The sequence below is a fragment of the Opisthocomus hoazin genome, chromosome 1 (assembly GCF_030867145.1).
Source record: "Opisthocomus hoazin isolate bOpiHoa1 chromosome 1, bOpiHoa1.hap1, whole genome shotgun sequence".
NCBI lineage: Eukaryota > Metazoa > Chordata > Aves > Opisthocomiformes > Opisthocomidae > Opisthocomus > Opisthocomus hoazin.
Genome location: NC_134414.1, coordinates 79125239 through 79144075, shown reverse-complemented (window position 1 = coordinate 79144075; position 18837 = coordinate 79125239). Strand labels below are relative to the sequence as shown.

Below are 18837 nucleotides of genomic sequence, written 5' to 3'. Positions count from 1 at the left end.
AACTCGCGTTCACTCACCCTGAATGGTTGCAAGAATATAGGTGAAGTTCCAGGTTAAGCTCTGCAAGTGAGAACAGCTGGCATTGTGTTCACATTGTGACAATAGTAAGCATTAAGGGCTAATGCATAGAAGGCAAATAACTATGTCAACAATTATGCTTACCTGTTATTCTGGAGAGTGGGGCATAACCACATCTACTTGGTCACTGCATGTCAAACACTGGTACAACAAAGTCATCTGCTGTTAGGGGAAGGGATGTCCAGGATCTATGTTTCTTTTTGAGTAGACAGGTCAGATCTAATAACTAGTTTTATCAGAACACTAATGGGGGTAAGCCATGAATTATGTGTCAAACTAACAAGTGAAAACAGTAGAGTTCCTGAAGGGCAAAGAGATTTCTTAGTGAAAACTTAATGAAAGACTATGGAAGAGTTAGGTATAATTGTTTTTTGTGAAATAAAAAGTCTTTTGGAAAAAAATGCCTCAGTGGTAGGAACATACACAATGTATAAATATAACAAGCTCAGATGGGGAAATCCCTTTTGCACCATGGGATCATGAGAAATCTGGGAAGTTTCTGCATTATCTGTGGCCCAGCCACCAACTCTAGTGTTGCTATGGTCTCGAGTCCTGAAAAGGAGTAGGGATTTCACAGTTGGAGTGGGCTGAGAATGGCAATTCTGTGGCCATGAATTTACAAAGACAGGAAGTGAATTGCATTCAAAGAGAATAAACAAAGAAGACATTCTTACTCAACAATAAGTGGCTGACAAAGAAATTATACAGGTAAAAATGCATAGTATAGTTTTATCAGTAAACTTCATTGTGTAAGCAGATCCAAAGAACTAGTTTTCAGTGTACTGAAAAAACTGGGATTGAGAAAGTTTTGAAACCAAGTTTGATTGCAACTTTAAAATTATGAAGTCTTTATATTCAAGCAGTTTCTGCAAAAGACACAGCTTATTTCAGGATTTCTCTTTGAATTTTGTAGGATAATAATCTTCCCACTTTATCTTAGCCCCATGAATGAGCCCTCAGTCCAGATCTTTTAGTTTACTGGCTGCTCATTCTGACTATTGAAAATATTTTTTAAGACTCTTCTGAAATTCCTTTCAAGAACACCCTATCAGAAAGGTAACACACCATTCTGCTTTTCTTAGGCAAATAGTGAGATGTCTGTTTCTGTCTTGTTCAGTTCTCAACTTCCATAAGAAAATACAACCACCAATATATGCACGCAATACTTGTATTTTCTGATAATGTGTATTTATTTTTATCCAGAAATACAAATGTCGGGATCAAAATACGAATATAAATAGTATTCTAGACGCACAGCCCTACTCCTTAACACAAACTAAACTGGAATGGATGTGGTCAATACGGGAAAGTTGTTGTCTGAGAACTTCAGGAGACGAAGCACATGGGTGTTTGACTTATTTGGTTAGGTCAGTCTGGGGGATCACTAGGATGGCTATCTAACTTAGAATGACATACTGGTACTAGTGCTACCTGTATTATTCAAGGCACATTGGGCACATAATTGTACTTTCATTTCACTATGACATCACAAGCTGCACTGCTAGCAAAGAAATCATACACCCCTAAGAAAAAGTTAAGAAGGAAGGATAATTAGAAATCTATAATTTTATTTGTGTTCTATAAGAAAGTTCAATTTGGCACATAGTTGGCAGTTTTTATGTGATTCCTAAAATTGCACTCATTTAAAATAAAAAAAATATTCATATGTTGTCATGTTGGGAAAAAGTGTTTTGATAGCCACCGACTGGGTTCAGATTCCTTCCAGCTTAGTGTTCTTACTTGTGACAGCCACAGGTTGGCACATGATTTGTGGTTGGTATTGCATGTGAGTGTGGATGACAATAATGTCACAGGACTCCTTAATGACTACAAAAGAGAATATGGGGGGCTGATACTGTAATCTCTCTGCACAAGCTTTCCCACTGTTGTTCAGCAGAGCATTGTTTTGTGGAAGGTTACTCTGAAATTTTGTTTGCTTTGGAGCACTCTGTCTGGCAGTGACATACTTCCCTGGTCTGCCTGTGTAATACTGTCAGATGCAATTATTTTACCAGCTTTCCATGAGTTCAACAGCAGCTCACATTTTAAAGATCCCATGTGGTCTGTAAGTGTGGAATGGAATCACAGAATCACAGAATCATAGAATGGTAGGGGTTGGAAGGGACCTCTGTGGGTCACCTAGTCCAACCCCCCTGCTGAAGCAGGGTCACCTAGAGCAGGCTTCACAGGACCTTGAACAGACTCTGTAGCGTGCTGTGTTCCACATTCATTTGTCAGCATTTTTTTTTAAATATGTCATCAATATCAGTATCTTCATCCATTTTCTATTAATGTGCAATTTTGAAATTTTGGCATTTCCTTTGTTTTAGGCCTGAGTTTAAGTATGTAAATTGTAAACATCACTTTAAGTACTTCAGTTACAAATCTGCTCTCCACAAGCTTTGAAGCCAGTCAATAGATAGGCAACCCTGCCAGAACATGATCCAAATCTCTTCCTGTTTGCTTGTAAGAATATTTTAACTTAGACCCCTCATCTGGTCAATGATCTTCTGGCTTCTCTAGCTAATGTCGTTCGTTACCTAGACAAAAGAATACCTGGGAAACAATCGGCTGTATCAGTGCCTGGTTTGCCTGGTTCAGTTCTTGAGAAAGCCAGACATCTGAATAAATATAACCTCATGTCTTCTGCTGTCTTACTTTGTCCTTCGTAAATAGCAAATGATTAGAATATTGAAATGCATGTTTTGATAGAAAATAAGGAATACTCAGGTGTCCAACTCTGAGGCACTGAACTTCATGATGAATTTTATTGTCTAATTTCACATATATTCTAGGAAAACCCTTGAGGATTCTAGATGCGTACAGATACTGCCTTCAGGACCTACAGCAAAAGAGAATAAATACAAGAAAGCGAAGTTTGTAGAAAGGAATACATCATCACACATCCTGGATATCTCCCTTGAGGAATATTGTCAGACACTAACCAAGTGCTCAAAGTTGGTCACAATCCAAAGACATTTAAAGAAACAGCTGCTAGGTAAATTGGATGATTAGAACAGTATTAATCATTAATTCAAGACTTAATCCTAGACAAGCTTATAGGGTACAAAGATTTAATGTTTAACTTGTCAAAACAATGCAGTTCAAGTGGAGATGATTTTTTTCTGTTAAAACATCATTTCACCTTAGATATAAAACATAGTTTTGTTTTTAGTGTCTAAAACAGTGGCCTAGATGACGAAGAAAGTAGATTCTTTGTTGTCCAGACAAGCCAGGGATCCCAGGGGAAAAAGGCAAAACTGTTAAGGCCACAGAGTCTTGAAGGAAGGCCTTCATTTTCCGCTTATGTACTAGAACCCTTCAAGAGAATGTGGTGAACCATAAGAAGCTTGCAGGCATATACATATAGTATAAGACTAATGACACTATGATTTTTTCCAGTATGTAAGTTTCAATGGAAATTTTCAGTATGTAAGTGTAAGCTGAGCTGATTTTGTGCCTGCCAATTGTATAGGTGAAGGGAGAGATGGAGGGAGGGAGAATCTAAAATGAACTCAGAAAAAAAAAAGCTCTGAAGGAGAAAGAACCTCACCTTTCAGATGTGGAAATGCATTCCCAATGCATAGTTCACTTTTTGCCTATTTTAAACTGTCTTCTGGGAAGTGACCTGATTGAGGTAAACATCAGCCTTGAGTTTATGGTCTGCATCTCTTGGTGGAATGAGGTTGCTGAGTGAAGAAGGAAGGATTCTGCTAAACTGCTGAAATCCCACTGCAGTTTTCTTGCTACTTGGGAATTAAGAAACCTACAGACTGCTTAGAAAATAATGAAAAATCAGACAGATGCTCTGCGTGTAGGTTGAAGACATCTAGAATATTGGTCACACACTGTGGTGCTCAGGAAGGTCGTTGTCTCTCTTTCTAACTCTCAGGCCAGGAATGATATGTCCTTCTATATCAAGAAATTCTAAAGGCACTAATGTAAGAGGCACAGAGATTTCACTGTAAAAAAGAAGAAGAATATACCTTGGAAAAAGTCATCTAATTGTGTAGGTAGCTAAGATTACGGGATATGGCTTGCCTTTTCTTAGTGTTTTATGGAAGCTGAGAAAGAGCAGCCAATGGGAAAAGTACAGTCTGTTACGGACAGTGTTTACAAGTTGCAGTGGGTACTTTGTTTTACAGCTTAGAAGGCAACACCAGCCCTCCAGATTGTGAGGCTAATGTAATCTGTCAAAATATTGGCAGTCTCTCTTCCCACAAAGTCAGCAGTATAGCAACTACGGTCTTTCCAGAGTTGTCTTGCACCTGATTGCTTGGAGCATTGGCAAGGCAGAGTCATTTTTCTAGATGTATGGTGAAATTTGGTGTAAAAAGGAGGTAGACATCCTTCCCTTCATGAGATGACCAAGTAAGATGAGTTGGGATAAATTCATGCAGCAATACGAGGTGCTAGACTCTGACATACATTAGGGCTGCAAAACTGTTTGAGATAGATGGCTATCTGAGTTATCTCCAGTTCCAGAAATATCACTTCCTATCAGCTAAAGGCTCATGTGTCACTGCGGTTCCCGGTGATGAATGTGCAGACTGCCGGGTGGATTATTTGGAATTAGCTGTGGGTAGGTGGTGGGAAAAACTGAGTAAGAGCAGTGGGACAGATAAGAACTGCACAGCAATAAAAAATCACTTCTTCCATCTCTTTTATCTTCACTAGTCATCACTGTCTCTCTGGCTTTTTTGATTCTTCCTGCTGCAATTTTTATCATTTTTATTGATATTTACAATATACCAATACACAGTTGAGAGTTGATGAAGGAGAAAAAGAGCATCTAAAAGAGAAGAAAGGTTATCAAAGTGCCTGAGGTGTTTTACTCTACAGCTGTACTTCTTGATTAGAAAGTTATGTTAAAATTGTCTGGCATACTTCAGTTCCACATGACTGCTGGACATGGAGACAGCATAAGCTGGCTGCAAGTTTTTATACTCTTATTGTTGGAAGAATGGCTGTAGAAGAAGGAGCCATCATTGTGTTAGGCATCAGGGCCAGAAGAACTCAGAAGACTGAATTAAGCAGAACAGTATTTTTATACATTCATAATTGCCTTCAAAGTGCTGCCGTCAATGCAGGAAAACACTGTCCATCAACTTTTAATTGAAAGGGGAGAATAAGAGTTTTGACTTTAGATCCTCCTGGGAAAAGTTGGTTATCTAAGCAAACCCTCACAATTTTTTCTGTAACTTCAAAAAGGAAGGAATGTAATTTGAAGATATTCGATTTTGTGGTTTTACATACATACCCAAATGCATTCATTTCACTAGTCATTTTTTTTTGCTTTCCTCCATTCCCTTGCCTTCCTTGGAAAGGTGAAAAGAAGTATAAATGCAAAGTTTGTATATGAAATTATCTGATAAGAAAATGTTCTAAAATGCTAAAAGATGCTTCTTATTTCTCATGGCACAGTGCACAGAAGTGGTTTTTTTTTCAATTTGCCAAAGACGCAAAAGAATATCTGGAGGTTAATGAGGATATTCTTACTACTACAGAAGGATATGGCGCATAGATACATGCAGAGCACATTATATAGGTGTCTAGAAGAATTGCATTTTGAATGAGGCTAGGAAGCTCATCTTCCCTGATGTCTACAGTTTTTCAGTGACTGCCAAAGCACAGAGCACTGAAACAGAGAGACTAGAAGTGGAGGAATGCATTCTGGAACCTGCCAGACTGCAGCCACTCACCTTGCATACAAATCGATTTTTTGCACATAAGCCCAGAGTAGAATATATTACCAAGTAGAATATGTCCTCTGCTGTCAGTGTAAGAGCAGATGTCAGCAGTGGCTGCAGATTCTTTCTTCACTAGGACTGTGGAAGAAAGCGGAATCATATGCTTCCAACTTCTGTTTACGAAAGCACTCAGAAAACAGAGGCAATATGAATGGGCTTAGCAGAATCAGTCTTCCAAGGAAGGATCTTATGGGATCATGTACTTTTACAGAAATGGGTAACCATGAGCTGAAATGTAAGAAAAGTATGTGGTCATCATCTAAAATGGGGACATTCCACTTCCACACTTACTCTCAAGACTTTCACTCAGGTATGCAATTGCTAAATAAACCTCACTTTATCTGTTCAGGATCTAATGGTGGAAGGCACCTTCTTGTGCCTCATCCATCTCAATACTCCCACCAAAATGAATTGATTTTGCAGAGGGTTTGCAGGATCAGGCCCCTAAAGTATAACTGTTTCCATTCTTTTATTTAGGCTTGATATACTTCTAGTATTCTTGCAAAATATGGCTGAAGGTGGCTGTTAGATTAATTCATAATTGCAGACCAGGATATTCAACTTCAATTCAATCACCTTTTTGCATTGCTGAAGATATAACTCTTTTCCTTAAATAAAATCCATACTTCCAAGTGCAGGACACAGAAGTTTACAGAGTGATAGGTTTTACAGTAATTTGCTCCTAAGAGTAATCAAAAACTTCAACACGTATTTTGAAATGAGACAGTCATTATTGGTTTAGAAGACATAAAATTGGGCAGGTTTTGCTAAAAAGAAGGGTTTGATCCTGTCTAAAAACATTTTTTTGCTCTGATTCTAACTTGAGTGCTGTCAGTCCTTGGAGAAGTCATTCCCCTCCCCCACCTAAACCCAGCTCTCTGCCTCTGATATTTTAGACAAGTGAAAAACAGAAGAAGGTATTTTGAATAACTACAGTTAACTTTTGTGTTGGTAATTTTTTTCAGCTAAAAACTCACTGGAAGCACAGAGAAACAGCAATGACATGTGGTGATGTTTCAAAGAACGTGACAGCATTTCTGTTCCTTGAGAATTATCATTGCATTAGTTTTTGCTTGTTTGCAGGATTTTCCTTCTGAGGAGAAAAGAAACTGCTCTTCAATCACATCTACTCTTCATTTTTTATCAGATACTGTGTGGAGGAGACACACATCTTTTTGGGACAGGAAAAAAATTATCAGGTTCCTCTAGAAAAGAAAAAAAGTAGAATTTTTGTTTTAGGTATGTTTTAACTTTGATAATTTGTAATCATTTTTCATTCAAATGATAGTGAAAAGCGATTGTTATTTAGTGTTTAGTCTGTTTTGTTTGCTTTGTTTAAAATTTAATAATTTATAACCATTTTTCATCGGAAAGGATAGTAAAAAGCCATCTCTAGTTTTTAGTCTGTTTTGTTTGCTGAGTAATAATTATTGAGAGAGTCTGTAGAAGACAATCTACTGTAACACTGTAAAGCTAGTTTTTGAAAAAATGGATAGTTTGAAAATTTTATGGTCAAAAGCTTAAAAAATATGAAATAGCTTTTTAGGGTAAAATGCAGTTGGCAGTTTTGGAAAAAAATCAAAACAACATTTTGCTACAAGTGACAACTACTCCATGTTTAATCCAAGTGCGACAATTGAGTTCCTGTAATGCACTATTCGAGTGCATTGTGTTCAGTCTTCATCTCAGACCCAGAGAGCAACTGCCGTGAGTAAGGACTGCAATATTTAACTTTATGGAAGGAACAAAAAGTGTCCTTTGGCACATATGTTTATCAATTTTGTAAATAACTTTGAGAGAAAAAAATAAGAATGCATGAGAGCACTTTTTAGTAAATTGCAATCTGAAGAAAGTCATATATTCCTGGTGCTATTATATAGTGATTTTCAATCACAGCCTATCAACTATGATGTGCTACAATGACACAAACAAGCAGGAATCTTGTCCTGCTTCAAGTAGAGTACTTTAGAAATTGGCAAACATTCTGTGTTTAACCAGTCATAAAAAAGACAGTTAAAAGCTTGAAAAACTGTAGAAGTTGTGTCTACAGCTGCCTCAGAGATAGACATAAATTATATCAAAATATTAGCTGTCCTACAACTCTGTCTTTTCACCTTCAGTTGAAACCAATATGTGCAGGCAAGTGTCTAATTCCACGAATCCCAGATCTTTGCAGAAAGTAACTTCCATGTTTTGATCACATCAGAGACATTTCTTACTGTCTTTTAGTCTTTTCTCTATAGCAAGCAGATCACCAGTGAAATATTTCCCAAAACCAATGGACATAGCTGAAACAAGTTTAAATAGAAATGAGTGGTTTTGTAGGCTTTGGCTTATTTGCCAGTGCCAGTGTATTTTGCTCTGAGCCTCACAGAAATGGCAACATTTTGAAGGAAGTATGGGAATGAAGAATGAAAATCACGTATTTAACCTCTGCCTGAATTGTGTATAGCTTCTATGCCAAGGGAGAATAGTAAAGATTCTAATATACAATAATTATTCATAAACATCGCTTACACTACAAATTCAGCTGAATTTTGTAAGAATCTTTTCCTTAAAATGAATAGCAGTAAGGAGAGAATTTTTCCACATTTTTCTTTTTCAGGCAATTACATATTAAAATTCTTCATCAGGCTTTGTGATGGTGAAGGTTAATGTGGCCTTTATAATTTGAGATGAAACAGACCATGTCCTTCACTTTTTCTGCACTTTCACCATCCCTCCGCAGTGTGAAAACACAGCAGTCTTCACCACTACAGGCGACATTTAGAGATAGAGGTATCCAACCCAGTAGACCAGGTTAAACAGCAGGAAAGATGTAGGAAAAAAGACCCTAGAGTAAGAGTCCAGTTCTAAGATGTCTATGTGAATCCGTCCTCTCCTCCATGAGCCTGATTTACATTCTTCGTAACAACAGAAAAAGCTCTGGCAGTCTTTTCCATCCAGACATTCATAGACGCACGCATCTTCAAATTCTTGCCAATACATGGCATTGTTCAGTGTGATGACTGTAGTTGGTGGTCTCATATCAAGTACGGAATAATTCTGAGGAGAGAAAAAGAAACCAAAAGTCTGATAAGCTTCCATGGACGAAGCAGAACACGAAACAATAATCATGGGAAAAAATCACAGGAGCTGGGAATAAGAGGTCAATACTAAGGAATTCTAGATTTCAGGATCATCTTTCTTTCCCTCAAAAGATGCCTTTTCTGATGGATATGCAGAGATTGTGAAGTGGCAAGTTAAATAACTCTGGGTGTATTTTCTACTTGGGTAACTCAAGCATATATTTCCTAGTAATCATTTTTTCACACTTAGGAGTTCACTTGCCTGTCAGAATACTATCTTCAAGTTGCTTTAAACACTTGCAGCTAGTACTTTTAAGAATGGATTCTGAAAAAAAAGGAAGATGTCCCCCTCCCTATTTAATTACAGCACAAGTTCCACTTAGTATGGCTGCATTCACTGACTCTTCACTTTACCATGATTTATAAACTCAGATATGATCAGCAACAGTGAACATTTCAGTACAGGATTTCGAAATGCCGTCCCTAGCCATGTCCCCTTAGTGCTTATCACACTAACTGTGCTCAGAAGTAGGGCATCCTCACAGTAACACTCGCACCTACAGACGTCTCCTTCTTCAATGTACTCCCTGTTCACACTCTGTCAGGTTTTCTGTCACACCATCTCCTTTTCATGAAAGGTGCTTTCTCACGGTACTCTCCTCTCTCATCAAGTCACCCGTTCCGTCCTCACAAATGTCACCTCCTCCTCTGACATCACTAGGAAAGGTCCCATCAGCTTCGCTGCCTGTCTGCACCGCTCTGATAGAGCAGACCCCAGCCCTGTCAGCATGGTTTCCTCCACCTCAGGGGCGCTTCTTCTCCCTGAGGTTGTGCTGAGCATTGCCTTTGCCGCAGAACCGTGCTGGGTATGCACTAACAAGCTAGCTGTGCCTCTGCATCATGCCTGCTTGCATTCTAGAGAGTGCTCTGGGCCCCTGCTTCCACACTTGCTATACAAAATACACAACATTTCCTGTTGAAGGTGTTGGGGTGTATCTGAAGACTTTCACTCCTTACGTGATATAACTCAGGGAGAAATTTTCTTTATCTGTTGACTTTGTTTTCTTTCTACACATCCTTTGGTTTGACACATAATAGCACTACTTATCTCATTAAAAATGCCGGTCTCTGAGCTAAGAACTTGATGTGGCATCCCTCTGCTTAGATGTTGGCATCTCCAACATAGATAACTACATCTGAACCACTGCCCTATGGTATCCAGCCAATTACTTCCAGGACACAATTCATCTCATCATAAGTAGATGACTAAAATCTCTCTGGTGCACTGTGCTGTGGACTGTAAACAAATTCCGGTTTAGAAGGAGATTGTTGCAAATCTGTTTGTTGTGAATGACTTTAACTCTGAGATTAGATGACAGAAATTACACAGTCAAGGTCTTCTCTCTCATTTGTAAAGTTTCAGGTGGCTGGTATCAGAGTTTTACAATATGCAGCCACATGGAGAAGGTCTAAGATTATTGTACAAGGAATCATTTTTTTGACTGTAGCACTCTGGAGAGAAAAAAGCTGTAACTAAAATATACACAGAGTTCAGCTACACCACTGTGTCATGTATTGTTCATTTCTTGCAGGTCTTTATGAAAAATTCCTACTCAGAGACTGAAATTTTCTATGCCTGGCTACAATATTTATGTTAAAAAGAAGAAAGACTAATTCAGATCTCTCCAGATGATTTTGGTAAGTGAAGAAAAATAAGAGCTCCGGTTCTGCCAAGGAAACTTTCTCATCTATCAATAGCCTGGGTGGGTTTTTTTTTTGTTCTTTTGTTGTATCAACTATTTGCTCAGGACAAAAGATAAAATAAATGCCCTGATAATACAGAGAGATTATGTGGTTGCTTTAATCTCTGTCAGCTGGGAGGGCTCCTGATGTAACTACATACCAGGTGCAGGTGGATGGTACCCACTCTGTCCTGTGTGTCCTGCTGAGCTGGGGTTGGGAGGAGAGGTGTGCGTGCGCAGCCCAGTGCTGCCTGAGAGGGCTGGCGAGGCAAGGTACTTTCCAGGTGCCTCGGAAAAGGCAGTACAGATGCAGTGTTAAAGAAGCTTAATAGAATTATTTCAGACAAGGTGTGTGTTCTCTAGAAGGAAAAACAAGGGGTGGGATTGCCTGAACATGGATTTACTAATATTAATAAATTTCATCTTTTAGGTGGCATCACTACAAGGCTGGAAAAGACAAGCTGATATCTTGTAAGTCAGAGACACTGCTTATTTTATTTGGTTTATACTACAATTTGAACATGGATGTTGCTTATATATAGAACAAGGTCCTGATCAATATCTATCTTATAGTGGAAAGGGAAAGGAAAGGAAGTGTTAAACTCTATTGTCATTTTAATTGTGTATCTTTTTCTCTTATTTTTTTTTAATTGGAAAAGGGAAAGGGCTGTGTCCATTCAATGTGCCTTAGTAACTTTATCTTTCAGAGAAGTCTGTCCAAGGGGTGACAGCAGTAGCAAGCGTATAAATGCAATGCTTGCTGTAAACCACTCATTGTCAATAAGCAGACTTTTGATGCTACATGAGCTCTTTAAACACTTCAGAAAACGCATGTTAAAAAAAATAGAAGCGTATAACGTTATTTGTAAAATGTAAGCAAGTAACATGGAACTAACAGTTGTAAATGATTAACTTCAGCATTTCAAAACCAAGAAATGAAAAAGCAGTGGCTTAGTTCTGTCCCTGTTCTTATTTGGATCTGATAGCTGGGAAGCAGGCCATCTAACCAGCTGAATAACTGGCCCTCTGCATTCTTTACATTTACATATATTATAGATTGTATTCCAGTTTCAGATTTCATACAACTTAGAGACACAATTTGGTGCTCAGTCTCAACTTTGTTACCGCTGTACATACATAAATAGTTCTCTAAGCGTTTGGGGAACAGATTTTGTTTCATTTGTAGATATAGTACAACTCACTCTGTTAAACTTGTGTGCCTAAGTTATTTGAAAATCCACCTTAAAGCTTGCTAAAAATTTTACAGATATGCATGAATGAAATATTTTCTATGAAACTCAGTTAAAATTTCATATGTTTATGACATAAATTGTGCTTATTACTTTTTTATAAAATGTAATGAGAAACTGCAATATTATAAAGCAGACACAAAATTTGTGAGGTAAAAATAGCACACAATATTCTACACTTGACCCTTCTCCCTCCCAAATAATTTGATAAGTCCTTACAGAAAAAGGCAGCTATATTCCTCTGCAACAGCCAAAACCAAACTGATCTTTTAACAAAAGAGCAAAACAATATTTATAGTGAAGTCAGGGTAAAGCATAACATAGTGTTACAGCTTTCTTGGGAACTATTGCAAGTAAATGTCAACCATACATTCATGCCTTCATTGCTCTCACAGAATAGAATAGTTTACTTACCATCATATGACCAAAACTGACATCAGGTAGCTTAAATAAAGACAACAAAAGAATATTCAGAAGAAAACATAGCTTCATAGACATCTCATATTCAACAGCCTTTTTCAAACCAAACCTTTAAATGCATTTGTCCATATAAACACTTCACGCTGAGTGTTCCATATATTCAGCATAATATTCTGTAAACTTTAGTACTGCATGAAACCTCAGCAGAATGCACACTTAGTTTCCATCCACTTTAAATCTTTATTAAACCCATTATATTTATTTATTTAGCAAACAATAGCTAAGTGAGCATTTGTTCTTGTGTTAAATTAAATCTCATCAATGTTGCATGCTTTCCCTCATCTTCATTCACATCTGGAAATACATCCTGCTCACAAAGATACTCATAACTTTTTGATTCAGTATTTCTATAGGATGGCAATTTTTGTTTGATCATTAGCAAGTTCATTTTGAGTGTTTCATACATTTCTTTTGGTAACACTCTTCTGCCTTTTGTGTGCAATGCATTTTTACAAGAAGCTGTTAGAGGTTTAATGGATTTTTCAATGACTAAGTCTATAGCTTTCTAGGCTTTCTCTAATTCCATACTTGTTGCAGCTTTTCCTTCATTATTTCTTCATTCAGTCATTTTCTGTAGCTCTTAATTCAATCCCTTTTTACCTCGTGGCCTGTTATTCGCTGAATTTAGTCTTCTCTCTCTTCAGTTTCCGCCTTCATATTTTTCCTACTTAGTTTTATATTTCTGATTTCAAATGTCCTTATTCCCTCCATTGCACAGCATGGCATCCAACATCCGCCACTACCGATCTCAAACACAAAAGATTTTCCACAGATCTTGAGCGGACAACCACCTTCCCCTTCCCTATGTTTACACTGAGATTTTTTTCTCCATTATACTGCCCCCTCTCATTCTTGTGGTCAGTTATGAAGTACACCAGACAATTCTTCCTGCATGACTGTTTTAATTGATTCTAGACTAATACCTTTTGTGTGTGTCTGGGTGTTACTTCCGGAAGAGTCTTTTTGGCCAAAAATGCAGCCATGTATAAAACCTTTGTAAGTGACCTTCTCTGTTTTTCTACTTAGGAAAAAAACCCCTTTTGTGCACAGAGCTAAAAACAAGTGCTAGTTCCCAGCAGAGACATTGAAATCTCGTTTGTAAAGTTCATAAATATTTCTAGCCCTGTTAAACCATGAAACAGCAGATGCATTTGAACATACATTGATGTGCATGTATTTGTTAAACAAGCTATGCAATCTGTTTCTGTGGGAGTCCTTTATGACTACCAGCACAGTAACTGGAGGATGAAAGATGTGCAGGCAGGATTGCTGCTTCATGGTCAGCGGGCTGCTTCTGTTAGGAACAGAACAGGACCATAACTGTTTTTACTGTTACTGTGGGTAACTATTTTCCATCAGCCTTCAGGGCAGATCCCACCACAAACTGGGAAGAGCTCAGAGGAGCGGAGTGTCATGGGATTCCAGGCTCTCACTGAATGATTCTATGCTTTCTCAGGCAGACATGTGCTAGAAACAAAATTAAATGCTCCCATCTTACCGACTTCTTCTTCTTAGTACAGTTTGGTTTCCTACAACTTGAATAGTAGTTGAGGGTTGCATACTCCATCAGAGCAGCAAAGACAAATAGAAAGCATACAGTCACAAACAAATCCATAGCGGTGACATAGGAGACACGGGGTAATGATTTTCTCGCAATGGTACTCAAAGTTGTCATGGTCAATACTGTGGTGATACCTGCAGAGAGAAACTTGATTTAATTGTATGCAACATAATTTCTCCCTGTCGCAGAAGAATCTTTGGAAACAAACATACAAAACAGAAATCCAAAGTGTACCCAAATAATTCATTAATTTCATTTAGTAGTAAAAAAAAGAACGAAAAATAACATCAGTAGAGCCAGTGGTATTTTGTAAACAAAGATTTCCTCAGCTGTTTACAGTCATCTTTGCAGAAGTGACATTGCTATGTCTCTCAATATGTTTTTCCTCATCTCTTCATTTTTCTTGTCCCACTTAGGCTGGAGATGGGGGAGAGGGAGAAGGAGAGAATGAAGAAATTTTTGAAACAAAGTATAAAGCAGAAAGGATACTAAATCCAGAAAAATAAAAGTTAAGAAACCTAGAAAAACAAGAAGGAAACATGGTCTTTTTTACAGCAGTACTGCTCTATGAAAAACCTTGTGCTCAAAAATAAATCAGGGGGAGGAGGAAAAGAAAAGAAATTTTGCTGCAAATTCTGATCATAGATTATGAAAATATGTTTTCACACTGCTGCATCCTTGGGAGTCCTCCACTGCTATTTTCCCTCAGAGTAAGGGAAAACAGACTCTCGTATAAACTTCAGATGTAACCTTAATGGAAATAGCCTTTTTAATTCATACAAAGCATCACATCTTAGATTGATTTAGTAATAATGAATATAATGGCAATTGCTTAGTGTGGAATATCCTGAAACAATAAAACTGGTCCTAGAAAGAAATCTATGGGGTGTCAGTTATTTGGCTGCTGGTAATTCATGTAATTTCTCTTCATTCCTGAGGAACAGAACTCTTTTCATTCTCACTTTGGACTGATGCTTTTAATCATTTGTTGTGAACTGCAAGCCTTCTGAAAGAAAAAATAAAACTCCTTAATGGCTTGAGAAGAAAAATAAAGCTCTCGCTGAAATAAGCCTCAAGAGAGAACCTGCTCTAAAAACAACATAACCATAAGGTAATCTTTCTTTTTATAGTTAAAGTGATATTTTGCAATGGTACACAATGTTTGAAATGGCAGGGGATGACTGAAATTATGCCTTATAATAAAATTACTTCCCACAAAAGGCAGCTGGAGAGAAAGAAGTATCTATGGATTATTTTTGACTACTTTCTGTTTATGAAGGAATGCCCACCTCTGATTTGTAGTGTTTAATAGAAACTACAGTGATTCACAAGAATAACCCTCCCCATTCAAACCATCAGGAAGTCCCTCAAAGAGCCAGAAGGCAGATCATTGCCTAGGCCTCAACCTTCTTCTACAATAAATAATAACTAATTGTATTCCTTAAATATCCACTACACAGAAACAAAAAAAAAAGAAAAGAAAAAAAAAGTTGCTGAAACACCACAGCCCACTAATGAAGATGAAAGCAATGCTGGTAAGAAGTGGGAAAAGTGAATTTTGTGTGTACCTTGGACATCTAAAAGCTACTGGGAAAATATTGGTGTTTCCTGTCAACTGCGCCACATCCTGAAATAAGCACACGTGGCTGGCATGGTCCAGTAACCTCTCCAAACCCTTCAACAACACTTCTGTAGCCAGCTGATGCTTTGGAAAAGCTCCAGAGACAAACCCTATGCTTAGCCATTCATTACGGTAGTCAATTGCAAAGATGTCCAACTGCAAAAGGTGTTGACTCATTAGCCATGATTTGGCCCTTACTAACTACAGGTTAATTAGTCTTTCTATATGACCATGACTCAGGCCTTGGGAGTCACTAACTGCAGAAGAATTGCTTCCAGACTGTCATGTACCCTACAATATGAAATGAAGTTCTTTAATACCTTCTAACTCATATTTGGATTTCTAACACAAACCTGTCTTTTTCAGAGTCATGTACATGCACTAGCTCTCAGGTATTTCACTACCTTTAAAAAACTCCTCAAAACCTGTAGTCTTCTTCCAATATGATATATGGTGTCCTTTTTACCTGGAATCAAGGGCAAGTTTTTTTTCCCATTCATCCTGTGATGGGAACTCAGATTACAGGACACTTTTTTTTTTTTTTATTAAAAGGCAAAAAGGAAATAAAAGGAGAAAAGAGCTTGCAATGCTAAAACCCATTTTTTGCAAAGGTCTGCAATTTCTTCTGATTGCTGTATTGACAATGTACTTTTTTTCCCTCTATTTTTACTGAAATGGATGTAGAACTTTGCATTACTTGTGACAAGAAGTATTGTGCCAGTATCTATAATGACATCCAGCTGCCAAAGTGACAACGAACAGGAAGGCAGAGAAGTGAAAGAAAAATTACCATTAGCCTCTGTACTTAATTATAGAAGTCCACAATTCAGCCTGAGTCCTGTATCCATGCCTTAAGCCTGAATGTGAAATGCCTGCCTGAATCATGTTTGAGACTGTGAAAACCTAGAAGCTATAGGTGAGAATTAAGAAAAACCAGCCCAGTAAATCATGTTCACCGATACAGAATCTGGGAATTTTGGGTGGCCCTGGACTAATTTTAGCTGATTGAAACAAATTAGGTTCCACTAAATTTACAGACACAGCAAAGGTGTAAGATGTATTTTAGTTTTAAGATATTAATGGTGTCTATCCTCAGTCTCTTTGACAACAAATCACGTTTTGCTACCAGAATGTAAAACCTTGGGGAAAGGAAAGTTCAGCATTATCATATGCCATCGTAGCTTCTGGATTATACGTCACATTTCAAACCATGGCAAGGGCATGATACAAGATTGCTAAGCACATAGATGGAATCATCCAAAGATAAAACAAATATGTTTGTACTTGTATTATTTATGCATAATATATTTATAGAATGAAATCCAGCAGAAAAGCATCATTCTGCATTTAAGCTGAGGCTTGAACTGGGATCCCAGCTCACACCACAAACTACAAGGAATTTTTGAAATAATAAAAATTCTACCCAGTGTATCATTTTTACATTTGACTCATAGGCACAAATTTTAAAATATTAAAATGACTCATGGGGATATATGCAGAAAGCAAAGAGAAAGAGGGTGTGCCAGATGATACAGTTTTGTAGTCACAGAATCACAGCATCACAGAACATTCAGGGTTGGAAGGGACCTCTGTGGGTCATCTAGCCCAACCCCTCTGCCAAAGCAGGGTCACCTACAGCACGCTGCACAGGACCTTGTCCAGGTGGGTTTTGAATATCTCCAGAGAAGGAGATGCCACAACCTCCCGGGGCAGCTTGTTCCAGGGCTCTGTCGCCCTCAGAGTGAAGAAGTTCTTCCGCATGTTCAGACGGAACTTCCTGTGCTTCAGTTTGTGCCCGTTGCCCCTTGTCCTGTCGCTGGGCACCTATATTCCTATACATTTACAAGTTGGAATATACAGATATGCATATATGAATAAAATATATATATGCATATATACAGATATGCATATATGAATAAAATGCATCACCCATTACTTCCAAAGAGAATATCTAGATTCCATACCCTTAGCTCTTTTAGTCTCTCATGCTAAGAAAATTCAATTTGTTGAGTGATTTCAAATGCCATAAACCTTGCCAGATGAAACCGTTAAGTCTTTCACTTTGGGGAGGCGCTTATGGTAAAGTGAACTTTGCATCTGCTGTTGAAATTCACAGTGCTCCCAAACTGTCTGGTTCAGCAAAATTTAGTATCAGCCAAGGACAGCTTTGAAGTAACCTGGCTTCAAAATTTTCAGGTAGAAAAGTGCAAGTTGGAGCTTACAAGTTTGTGTATAAATACTATTTTGTGACATTTATATTCTCTGAGCAAATTCCATACCAAAGATGTTGTTTGATAAAAGGATTGTCTGGGAGATCAAATGATGAAGAGATACATAATGCATGAGAACACTTTAACCTTTAGATCATTGGTCTAAACAGTTATTTAAAACTATTACTGTTTGAAAGCTCCTTACTGGACAACAGTATGCAAAGTGAGGTAGCAGGAGCTTCAGCGTTAGAAACTCTTTGATCAGCAAGGCTCATTTTTTCTTATTTTCCTAAGGGTATGTTGATGGGACACTGGGGGAAAAGTGTACTGCTTTCACCCATACTGTCACTTGTTTATAAACTTAAATTCTCCACCTTTTGGTCTGGCACCTGTTTTGATCATTTGCTTGTTTTTCTACTAAATGAGCTTAAGATGAAATGAGCAAGGAGAGCAAAATGTTCATTTTTTATGAAACATCATCTGTATCTTCTTTTCCATCAACATATTGCTGGCCTTGATACCACTGCAGTGTCAAGTTACTCCATAGTAACTGCCTAGTCCTGTTACATATTACACCTATTTTGAAAAAGCAGGCGGAAACTGGGATTAAAGCTTCATTTTAACTTAATCTCATTCATCCTCAAGGGAAACAACCTATTCTTTTCCAGATCATAACTTTTCTTCAGACACTTGCTGGCTGCTCTAGACTGTGAATATTGAAGAAAGATCATTTTGATCACTAGAGACAAACAGAAACAGTGGAGAGACACTTTTTCTTTCTCTCTGAGTGGAGGGCAGAATAACCCGGGATCACAAAACACAGTTCTCATTCAACACTCAAATTCTATTTTCAGTTTCCCACTGACTCCTCAGGTGGCCTGGAGTGTGTCACGTTGCCACTCTGGGCCTCAACCCCTCAAAGAGCAGGTGAAAAAGGGACTATGATGCCAAATTTTCAAAGAGCACTTAGATGCCTCTATACAGTTCTGCTGAAACAATACTAATGGTCTCATTTTTCCCTCACTGTCAAATACCCCAACTGCACTTACTTTTTCCAGAACAGAAATAGCTTATTAC

At 37.9% G+C, this 18837-nt stretch overlaps 1 protein-coding gene across 1 annotated transcript in view; it reads right to left on the bottom strand.

Moving 5' to 3' along the window:
• Positions 1-1268: 1268 nt before the first annotated feature.
• Positions 1269-18837, bottom strand: part of GABRG3 (gamma-aminobutyric acid type A receptor subunit gamma3) — a 364187-nt gene continuing 346618 nt past the window's right edge. The window contains exons 9-11 of the mRNA XM_075427299.1: positions 13867-14063; positions 12303-12332; positions 1269-8873 (exon numbers count right to left, since the gene is read on the bottom strand). Of these exons, the coding sequence (XP_075283414.1) occupies positions 8595-8873; positions 12303-12332; positions 13867-14063 (506 nt within the window). The 3' untranslated portion in view covers positions 1269-8594. The remainder of the gene's footprint in view (positions 8874-12302; positions 12333-13866; positions 14064-18837) is intronic.